The sequence below is a fragment of the Penicillium verrucosum genome (genome assembly GCF_028828655.1).
Source record: "Penicillium verrucosum strain IBT 35672 chromosome Unknown utg000001l_segment0_segment0, whole genome shotgun sequence".
In the NCBI taxonomy this organism is placed as follows: Eukaryota; Fungi; Ascomycota; class Eurotiomycetes; order Eurotiales; family Aspergillaceae; genus Penicillium; species Penicillium verrucosum.
This window is the reverse complement of record NW_026643210.1, coordinates 3432552-3443130: the sequence shown is the minus strand read 5'-3', so window position 1 is coordinate 3443130 and position 10579 is coordinate 3432552. Positions and strand designations below refer to the sequence as shown.

General features: G+C 48.3%; 5 protein-coding genes across 5 annotated transcripts; 2 read left to right on the top strand and 3 right to left on the bottom strand.

Annotated features, from left to right (window-relative positions):
• Positions 1-1708: 1708 nt before the first annotated feature.
• On the bottom strand, positions 1709-1933 carry N7516_001294 (uncharacterized protein; the record flags this gene model as incomplete). The annotated part of the gene is made up of 1 exon (XM_057214016.1): positions 1709-1933. One exon carries the CDS (start codon positions 1931-1933, stop codon positions 1709-1711), a length of 225 nt encoding a protein of 74 aa, XP_057075899.1.
• A 962-nt stretch (positions 1934-2895) lies between these two features.
• N7516_001293 (uncharacterized protein) lies at positions 2896-3294 on the bottom strand (the record flags this gene model as incomplete). The annotated part of the gene is made up of 2 exons (XM_057214015.1): positions 2896-3017; positions 3075-3294. The coding sequence occupies 2 exons, from the start codon at positions 3292-3294 to the stop codon at positions 2896-2898; spliced, it is 342 nt and encodes a 113-aa protein (XP_057075898.1).
• Positions 3295-3437: 143 nt separating this feature from the next.
• Positions 3438-4313, top strand: N7516_001292 (KxDL motif-containing protein; the record flags this gene model as incomplete). Its single annotated transcript, XM_057214014.1, has 3 exons — positions 3438-3745; positions 3890-4042; positions 4232-4313. The coding sequence occupies 3 exons, from the start codon at positions 3438-3440 to the stop codon at positions 4311-4313; spliced, it is 543 nt and encodes a 180-aa protein (XP_057075897.1).
• A 2243-nt stretch (positions 4314-6556) lies between these two features.
• Positions 6557-7370, top strand: N7516_001291 (cutinase family protein; the record flags this gene model as incomplete). The annotated part of the gene is made up of 4 exons (XM_057214013.1): positions 6557-6632; positions 6691-6776; positions 6832-7046; positions 7106-7370. The coding sequence occupies 4 exons, from the start codon at positions 6557-6559 to the stop codon at positions 7368-7370; spliced, it is 642 nt and encodes a 213-aa protein (XP_057075896.1).
• A 515-nt stretch (positions 7371-7885) lies between these two features.
• N7516_001290 (AAA family ATPase SEC18) lies at positions 7886-10502 on the bottom strand (the record flags this gene model as incomplete). The annotated part of the gene is made up of 4 exons (XM_057214012.1): positions 7886-9754; positions 9803-10118; positions 10168-10314; positions 10411-10502. The coding sequence occupies 4 exons, from the start codon at positions 10500-10502 to the stop codon at positions 7886-7888; spliced, it is 2424 nt and encodes an 807-aa protein (XP_057075895.1).
• Positions 10503-10579: the final 77 nt, after the last annotated feature.

The following is a 10579-nucleotide window of genomic DNA, read 5'->3' as shown; positions in this document are numbered from 1 at the left end:
ATTCGGTGAATTGCGCAGGAGGGTGATTCGAAGCTCGCTAAGCACGCATGAAGCGTGCTCGTTCACATTTCTGGGCTGATCTCACCATTTTGGAAGTTCCATTGCGACATTTTGCATTTGCATAGGGTCAGGAGGGCATCTATCTATGTATCCTTCCGTCGTTTTCTCTACTCTACCCATTCAAGAGTACAGATGCCCTCCGCCCTCCACCCTCCGAGCCTGTGCATCGTGGCGTCAGTGCTCTAATTCTCTCTTGATTTTGCGTTTTACTGAGCAAGTAGAATCCCTCTTGTTTTTTGTTTCTTTTTGGCCTTTTTCTTTTTACTTTCTTGTGATACCAGATTATGAGCGTACGGCACCTATCTATTTTCTGGATCTGTATTTGTTAATAATCCAACTCTTTTCTCTTTCCTTCTCTGTTTTCTGCGGTTCAATATCCTCTCTGCTTTGGCGTTTGGTGTATGGAACATATGGAACATGATGCTAGGTACTTGGGCTTCTCGTGGATACTTTTATCTTATGGGCGTTTGCAAGGTTGACATATATATCGTCATTGTATCACTTGCTAGGATAAAGTAGCCAAGGCCTCAATAGTAAGTACCCTCTATATCTGCCTGTTTAATACAGACTACTAATATAAACCATTAAATAATGATTACAAGAGGCTGGGAAACTACTCCAATATAAGGTGCCATTAGGCACCAGAGGTACATTGTAAAGACCTAGTGCACGGCGTTATAGATCAATGTAAAGTTGACAAGTAAAAACCAATCAGACATAGTATACAAGATGAACTAGACCTTATACTACGGGAGTAGAGAATGAAAATTCCCAAAAAGGGAAAGCGAGTGAGTTGGCCACGGCCCATGTGGCGGTGAAGGACGTAGAAAATCCCCGCAACTCCCCCCACTTGTGCGCTGGAAAATTAATAAACGGGTTCGATCTTGGATTGACCATGAATTGATCAGGATTGATTTGACTGGAATTTGGGGTTCGAATTCGAATTTGACGTATTTGAAAGAGGTAAAGGTTGTAAACATGGTCGGTTCAAACTTGGACATACACTACCCAGATAGCCCTAGACAAAAACACCCATTAATTGAACGACGTAGTCAATAAAAGCAGGCACAGATACAATTCTTCTCAATATTCGGACCAAAACAGCGGGCTAGTGTAACCTATGCGAGGAAACCTTGCTGGCATAGTACCTATACGGAGTATATTAACATTAGGAAGGATCAAAGCAACACGTCTTGGAGTCTGAAGTCTGAGTTAAAGGAGGGGCGGATCAGGACTGAGTTGGTGGAAAGTCTATAACGAAGAACGAAAGGATCAAAAAGAAAAAGGAAAATGTATGGCCCATTCCAAGCCGAAGTGTGTGCACTGTGCGTCATTAGTTGCCGTGCTGCCCGATGTTCGTCTGGCCGAATAAGAGATCGAGCTCAGCCATTTTCAGCATAAAGCGAGATGAATAGCAATCCCTGCAATATTCATCGAACCAGGGTTCTCGATGGCAGATTGGGAATGGAAGAGGGTGGTGTCACAGGGTTCCTCGGTAACATTGTGGGTTGACGGGGCATATTGTGAGTCGTCAGGCTGTAAGGCATGGATGTTGGCTTTTAGGCACGGTGAGGCATCAACAAACGGGAGAGAAAAAAAAGAAGAAGGAGACTTAGTCTAAGGCCAGCAAGGCAGATCCAGATCCAGTTTAGAACACCCGGACCTCGAAGGATGTGCCCTGCAGTGCCATTTCCTTCCCATCTAGTTGGGCCTGCGTGGTGTGCATGTCAGCAAGTATCTGGGACCAATGATGAAGGGTCGTGGGCGGCACAGCATTTTCTCTCATGGTATTTCCGACGGGGCTTGCCGGATGGCTTCCCTTTATCATACAGGCCCCATAGCTATCGTCAAGCAAGTCATCGGCCATCTGCATAGAGTGGGGGCCAGCTGCGTGCTCTCTTCCCACGTTAATGGGCGTCTAGAGCGCTTGTCGATGCAGCAGTTCTCTTTATTCTGCTGTCAATGGATCTGATGGCTATTGGTGGATTTGTGCGAGAAGGGGGGCTTTCTTGTCGTTGTGCAGCAATAACAGCCGCATCCAGGCAGGCAAACAGAGGGATAAGGATGAATGTTCACATTGTATTTTTTTGATATTTTTTGACTTCTTCGTCTTGTCATTCGACCTGGACTTATTGCGCATTGGTCGCACCACTTTGCCTTTCTGCTCATATATTGCCGGGATGGTTCTTGTTAGAACCTTGCAAGGGAAGCATGGAGTCACTGATTCGGGAACAGTTTCGAATGCCAATCTTTCTCGCGGTCCTTTAGTTCATGCAGTGATGTCCAACAATATCCGTGTGACCTGAATTGAATGCAGCGATCCTCATTTTTGGGCTCTTGGGCTCCGATCCCTAAGATGATGTAAGGCCGCGAGACATCCCGATCTTGGGGATTTTTGCGGAATGGCGTACTTGACCACAACTATACAACTCCAACATTGGTATATTTGTATGTGCATAGAGAAATGATAAACTAACCATCGTGTTAGACCGGGACAGTTAGAAGGGGAAATATGTCATACCGGTTCTTGTGTAGTTCGTCTTATCTTTGGGGCTTTTGTTGAACGAATCAACCTTGATCGTCCTCTTCCCAGCCCCCGAATTTCTGAAGAGAAAAAGTCAGTCTAACCGGGATGAGGGCAGAAAAAAGGGATAATTATGAGAGATGAAAGAGAAAAAAAAGTCAAGAAAATGTGGGCGAAAGAAGGACGGCTAAGGTGATATTTATATCTCACCTTCCCACCAACTCCACCCATCCTACCCCCTTAAAACCTACCCTCCATGTCCTTTCTAGTCAATTCCTGAATACCTCCAGTCCACGCTTTGGCCCCGAGAGTTAGACCAGGAAGAGGGGCGTAGATCGAGACCGGATTTGCAACACGCCGCCACGGAATGGCGGAAACCCTAGTGGAGGAAGGCTGGCGTCCTCGACCAGACACATTGAGACTTTTTTCCACTCTGAGCGGGGTCAAGGCGGTCCAAGAGGCAAATCGGCGGGCAGATACGGAGACATACGTGCAGACGGAGCTCGGGGATTGGGGGTACAGAGGGAGGGGTGCGAGTCAATGTGCCCCGAGTGGTCCAATGGCTCCTTCGAGGCCTTCGCAATCCTTGCCATCACACTCGCCTCCGCCAGGATGGGAGCATCCGCCGGACAGAAGATTCCCCGCCGAAGGTTATAAAATCCCTCGTCTGGCCCGGGGGAGACTGTCCTTCCTTCTTCTTCCTTTCCCATCACTCCTAGTTAGGCCCGTTTGCACATCCTTCCACATCCATTCAATCTTCTTGCTTCATCTTACCTTACTGAAGTCCACTTGAGCTTCATACTTCTTCTTTACTCCACTATAACACTTGCTCTTGTTGCAGTCAATCGTCGCCATGGCCACCCAGCGTCACTATTACCAGCCTACTGCCTACCCATACCACCATGCACCCTCCAAGGCGCCGACACCGGCATCTCTCTACCCAATTTCCAGAGTATCTGGCTCCCCACCAGACTTCTCTGATGCAAGCACCACCGCCGGCAGTCGTTCGTCTGGCGGGCTTACCTTCAGCTCTGCCGGCGAGTACGACTCCAGTTTTGCATCGTACTCCGGTGTGGATGTTGTGGATGTCCTGAGCGACCGCATGCAGGACGCATTTGATCCAACCCCATTGGACAAGGGTCTAGCACGCCAAGCGCAGACGTGAGTTTCCCTGCAACACTTTCTCAGCATTCGCAATGCCACCCCCTCAGCGACCACCACCAGGGGATGGCGATGCACAAAACAAGCCGGAGCAAGACATCCCAAAATCCGCAAACACCAGCTAACAGAGCGTACACAACACAGATCTGGGCAGTTGAACGCAAAACAGCAAGAACTCCTCGAGCTCCAAGCTCTCGCGCAACGGCGACTGAAAGGCGCACGGGCGAATTTCTCCGAAGGCCTAAAAACCGCGCGAGAGACAAAGCGCGACCTGGAATGGACGCAAAAGCGCGTCAGGTAAGCAAATCCGTCCCTAGAACCGGGCAATGTGGTACGATGGACGTGCAAGTTCCGCTCCGCTCCGCGACTGGGGCTTCCGCTCCGCCGGGATGAGCTTGGCACGTGCACGTCGATCAGCGCCGTGTCTGCGGCATTAGCGCCAATGAGTGGTGCTTCTAGAAGGCTGACACACGTGGCTGGAAATAGTGCCCTGAAGACTAAGGCCGAGAAGGCCCATCCTGATGAGTACCGGCGTTCTTCGAAGAAGTACGCCTATGACGACTACTGATTGGGCCTTGTTTGGGCTGCGATGGGCTGCTTGATGACTGATATGATGGGGTAAACCTCCCCACTTGACATGGAAAAAATTGGGATCTTGGGATGGATGTGGGATTGTTTTTGGATATTTTGGTTTCTTCATTGGGTTTGGCGCGCTTTTGATTCTTTGGTTGGGCTTTTGTGTATATCTTGGATAGGTAAATTTGTGTCTCTTGACGTATAGTAGAGAGGGTTCTCTGAATGGTATTTGTTTTACCAGTTTTACCGTATGGCCTAGGAATTGCTGCCTTATAGGCCTGTAATATGAGGTCTTGAAATATGCCTGAATCTCTCTGGGACTGTAGAGCACCGTTGATAGTTTTATGGTATGCTGTTGTGTAACTGCACGCTGACACTGAAAACTGATTGATGTATCTGGCCTGACACACTGAAACGGTTGTTACTTACATGTACAATTTAATACGAGCCCAGTAAAGGCTGAAATTCAAAGGGAGTTTAGATACCCAGTCACTTGACTTCTATAAAAGGCCTGCAGTGTTTTGGGCTTGAGCGTTTGCAAGTAGTCAACACAACGTTTTAGGCCGCGCATAGCGCGTCCTCTCCCCTTGCTGTACCCTGGTGATTAGTCCCATGCTGACAATCTATATAGGAACTTCGTATAGTCCTTAAATAACGCGGCGTAGAGAGCATTACTATAGTATCTACCCTAGCCGTTAACGTCGGCGCCCTAGTCTAGTAGTATCTACACTACCCTTTTATAGCCTCCGTACGATGCGGCCGGAAGTGTATTACTAAACCGCCTACCCTAGGCGTTAACGTCGGCGCCACGGTCTAGCAGTATCTATACCACCTTTTTATAGCCTCCCGTATAATACGGCCTAAAGCGCATTGCTATAGGATCTACCTTAAGCATTCACCGCATTCGATGAACCCCCGTCCGTTATAACCCTTTATAAGATATTATTTAGGACGGATTCTAATCCTAATAAAGCTGGGTAGTACAGTAGTATAGTGGCAAAGCTATATCCGTAATAGCCTAATAGGACGATTATAACCTACCTCTATATACGGACAGACCTTATCATATAACCGTATCCATGCCACGAATGCCTTTAGCTCATCTTTGAAAAGCTTCGATACTAATGGTTCAATTGAGATCTTCCCTCGAGATTGAGTAATGATGAAACCAATACATAGCCACGAAATGAGCCAATGGGAACTCTATGAACTTTGCCTCGTCTAATGTCCCCTTAGAGAGAGTTGGCTCCAGGAGATAGACCAGGCCGTATTCCCAGGCGCGCACTTCGCATAGCGAATATCTTGTGGTGGCCTTAGGCCCCACATTGGTGCCTCAGACATCAACACTTCCCCAGTAGATATCTAGCAGTTTCTCCCTCTCAATAGCAATCAACTCTCTCCCTCCTCTCTTTCTGGACCCTATAATCCGTAGATCAGTATTCAGGATGACTCTGACATGGATGTTGAAAGGGGTATTGTGCAGTATGGTGAAACAACCTGTTTCAAAATTCAAGTCATTCAAGAGACATGTTGTTTCATGAGAAAGCAAATCAACCTTGGAACTCATATGAAATATTACAAATGGATCTGATTTAGCCGGATGAAGATCACGGTACGAAGTGATGAGGGACTAATCTTTTTTTTTTTTTACCACACTTTTTTCATTCTATCTTCTTTAGGCCCCTGATCTAGGACCATAAAGCACGTGGACCGGTATGGGGCTACGGCCTCAATTTTGAGATCTCGGGACTCCCCGTTCCGGCAAAGCGTCGGACCTAATTCCAAAATCCGAGATAGCCCTTGAAACGTTTTGGCCAAAGTAAAACCCTTAGCGAATGACACGTCCAATCATGCTATGTTAGAGACCGTGTTTGCGGTATTCGACTTCAATTACCTCGGCCTACCTAGGTAGTATAGTTCTATCGGGAACCCTCTTTTTCAGATCTTGACCCACTACTGTGCGTTACCACTGGATTAGGTATCGAGAACCGGAGAAAAAAGAACATGAAACGGCTTCTTGTTAGAGAAAACAAGTTTCCAATTATTGAGAAAGCAGACAGGTTAATTATATCCAATGAACATGGTCGTACCGAAGTTTCCTTCATCTACTTTTTCGAGCCCGGAGTACCCGGCGAACGGATATAAGGCTAGCGCTGGTACCTGTCTGAATTATTTCCAATTACTAGAAAGGAGACTGGAAACCGCTCTTTTGCTTGTTATTCCCTTGCGCCCATCATGAAGTTCTCTCTTCTCGCCTTGGCTCTGGCAACTGCCGCCTTTGCAAGCCCTATGGATATCGATACTCGCGCTCGTAAGTTCAGGCTCTCTGCAGATATTTTTAGATTAACTTACATATCGATTCTACTTAGTTTCCGAGGGAAATGAATTGCGCAATGGTGACTGTAAGGATATCACCTTCATCTTTGCCCGTGCCAGTACCGAGCCTGGCCTTCTGGTATGTTTCCTACTCCTTCAAATTTTATGTAGATACTAACACATCCAAATGACAGGGTATGTCCGTCGGACCTGCTATCTGCAACGATCTGAAGACGTCGAAGCCCGGCAAGGTTGCTTGCCAGGGTGTTGGACCCAAGTACACTGCGGATCTGCCGTCGAATGCACTCCCCCGCAACGCCTCGCCAGTCGCCATTGCTGAGGCCCAAGGTCTATTCGAGGAGGCTGTGAAGAAGTGTCCCGACACCCAGATTCTTGCTGGTGGCTATAGGTTTGTTCTTACATACAAAAAGATTAAAGTACGAACCATACTAATTGTGCGAAATACAGTCAGGGTACTGCCGTCATGGACGGCTCAATCAAGAAGCTCTCCTCGGACGTTCAGGCCAAGATCAAGGGTGTTGTCCTGTTCGGTTACACCCGTAATGCCCAGGAGGGGGGCCAGATTCGGGGCTTTGACAAGGATAAGACCAAGATCTACTGTGCCGTTGGAGATATGGTCTGCCAAGGTACTCTTGTCATCACCGCCGCCCACTTCACTTACGTTGCGGACGCTGGCCCTGCTACTAAGTGGTTGGTGTCTAAGTTAGATTAGGAGATTTGAGGGATACCGGGCCCTTGTGGCTCCTTTTCTGTATATACTTGATGTGTTGCTGCTTCGCTCCTTGTCTGCAGCTTGGGACTAGTTCCTTTGTAGTGTTGGCACCTTGTTTCTGTATGTGGGAATTATGCAATATCAGTACATGTAAGACCTACCCTCAAAATTCTACCTGCTGTCGTCCTATAGTATAGGGGTAGTTTGACACAAAGGCGGTGTAAAATCTCTAAGGCGGTCTAGAGAGCGATGGGCAGAATCAGGCTTTAATTCAGTGTCGCACCCGATGTTGAAGGCGGTGACTGAATTTTCAGGCAGGGGAGAATTAGCAAGGGGGTCGATATATCAATTCCCTAAATATATTATTAGTTTTCTAGTATAGATAACTAACTAGTAAATACTTCTTATATAAGTCTTTTAAACCTAGGATTTCAAACAGCTATATATTTCTGGACTAATCTAGTGATAATCCCAGTTGTACTCAGCAAAAGAACGCCCGTTATAAACAACGTTTATTAGAAACTCTGTTCCTCCTCAATAGCGCGGTTGATGACTCGAACAAAGCGGCCAACCTTGTCAGAATCCTGTTTGGCTGTTTCAATACCCAAGAGGACCTTCTTGATGCCGACGCTCAAGCGTCCGTCATCCGCAAGTCCACCGACTGACTCGAGAGCTTGCGCAATCTCCTGTGCGTCAAATGCACCGGATTTCTCCATGACGAACCGTAGTTCACCGAAGGAACTAACATTGGGAACCATGATATCTGAGTTGAAGGAGTTGTAGATGTCTAGCTGCTTCATCAACGCACGCTCAGTTGTCGTGGCCAGAACCAACAGACGACGTCCGTGAGTCGGCTGCTTCCTCAGGAAAACCATGAGAGCTTGCAGCACGCTGTTGCTGAAGCGAGGACCAATCGGCACCCAGTCGATGATTCGCTCGATGTTGTCAATGACAACAATACTTGTAGAACTCTTGTAGGCGCTGTCAAAGATTCGGCTGATGTGTGAGATCTTTGCTGGCTCGCTAAAGCCAACCATGTCTTCAGGGCTGATCAACTTGATGAAGGGGAAGCCGGAGTCAATAGCAATCCGCGCTGCCAGGGCGGTTTTACCGCTACTAGGAGGACCGTGAAGTAGCACAGAGAACAGTGGGGTTGACTCAGCCACTCCAACCTGCTTGACGAATAACTCGCCTTCCCGCAGGATTTCGCTGATAGTTGGAGAGTAGTCGATAACGCCGTATGGAATGCGGCTGGACAGCTCTTCCTCAGACACACCAAAGGCAGGCTTGACTTCATCAAGAGAGTGGAGGAAGTCGGCCCGGTTGACCTTCATGTCTACCACGTCCTCATTGATACTAGCCATAGTACCGACTTTGACATGGCGGGAGAAAGCAAAGGACGAAGCAGACTTGACCAAACCTGCAATTTCAGCACCAGAAAAGTTTTTGGTCAAATGAGCAAGCTCGGTCAAGTCAACATCCGTATCCATGACATTATTGTTTCGCATCTTCTCAGTGTGGATGTTGAGAATCTGGCTTCGACCATGTTCGTCGGGGAGCGAGATTTCCATGTGCACTTCCAAACGACCGGGACGCAGCAAAGCCTCATCAATCATGTCCATTCGGTTGGTCATACCGATCAACAATATGTTGTTCAGTTGGTCGACACCATCGAGTTTCGAAAGGAGCTGGTTGACCACGCTGTCGCCGACACCGGTACCACCGCCAGCTCCGCTACCACGCTGCTTACATACTGCATCCAGCTCATCGAAGATGATGATATGGAGACCACTCTCGTCACCCTTTTCTTTATACTCCTTCTCGGCATCCGCAAACATCTTTCGGATATTTTCTTCCGACTGACCCACGTACTTGTTTAGAACTTCTGGACCGTTGATAATCTTGGGCTCCCTGGCATTAAGCATCTTTCCGATTTGTCGAGCAATGAGAGTTTTACCCGTTCCTGGGGGTCCGTAAAGCAAGAGACCCTTAACGTGCTGAATACCAAGTTTCTCGACCAGACCAGGAGGGAAAATGCGAGAGGCAAAAGCACGACGGAAGATCGTACTGAACTCAGAATCTAAACCACCGATACCCATGTCCTGGAACTTGAAGCCTGGTTGGATGATAGAATTGGCCGCCGGGCGGCGGTTAGATGGCTTCACGTTGATACCGGTCTGAGTATCCTTAAAAAAGTTGAGTTGAGTGTGCCGCGTGAGAATACCCCTAGCAATAGGATCGGTCTCAACTTGTCCAGAACTGAGATCAGCCTTCTCTGATGTCAAATCAACCCTCTGAACGGTCTTGACCTGTAATAAGAGCGGGATGCTCTTATTATCCATCAGAATTCTCTGGCCAGGCGAAAATAGTTGGTTCTCAAAGTTCTGGGGTTTGTTAGCATGTATTCAGGACTGGGGGACTGGTCGACATACCCTGATCACCGCCTTTGCCAATTCATCCTGGTCGTAAGGAGCCTCAACCCGCTTCTTGGTAGATGCGAAGCTGACTTCAACATCCGCAGAGCCTAGGTAGGCCTGTCCGCCTTGGCTAAACGGATCGTACAGCTGCACCTTGATGGCATCTCTCAATCCGATGTTGGCCCATGTCCGCTGAGGGTCCGACATGCTCATATAACCGGAAGGGAAACCGTCAAGAGGGCGGGCAGAGAAGACGAAGAGGTCATTGATAAGGAGGAGAACGTCGGTGCCATCTCGTGAAGGCGGGATGTCCTGCGGCGAAACAGCGACGCTACTGCGTGTTAGCCCCCAGGAATAAAAATCCCGCAGAGAATACTCACAGATTTCCAAATGTGTAGTTTTCGTTCGGACTCTTGCTGGGATGAAGAGTCCAAGTCTGGCCTCCACCTCTTTGTCCGGACTGCATCCTAGAAGGCATCTGCTGCTGCGGCGGTCTTCCTCCTGGTGGAGGTGGGCCTCCGTAACCCCTTATATCGTTATACACATCAGTCATCGCCACATCATCATCACAAATCCGAGCTGCATAGCCTGCACTGGACGAGGGGGAGTGATCGGTATCATACCGTGGGGGTGCTTGGTTGGGGTTCGGATGACCCTGCGGGGAGGCTTGTCCGCTGGAGCCGAACGGATTCGGGATATTGCCGCGATTGAACATGATGAACCGTTTGATTGGCACTAATCAGAGAGGTTGAGGTGAGAACGGTTGAAGCTATTGTTTTGACACTGTGTCGG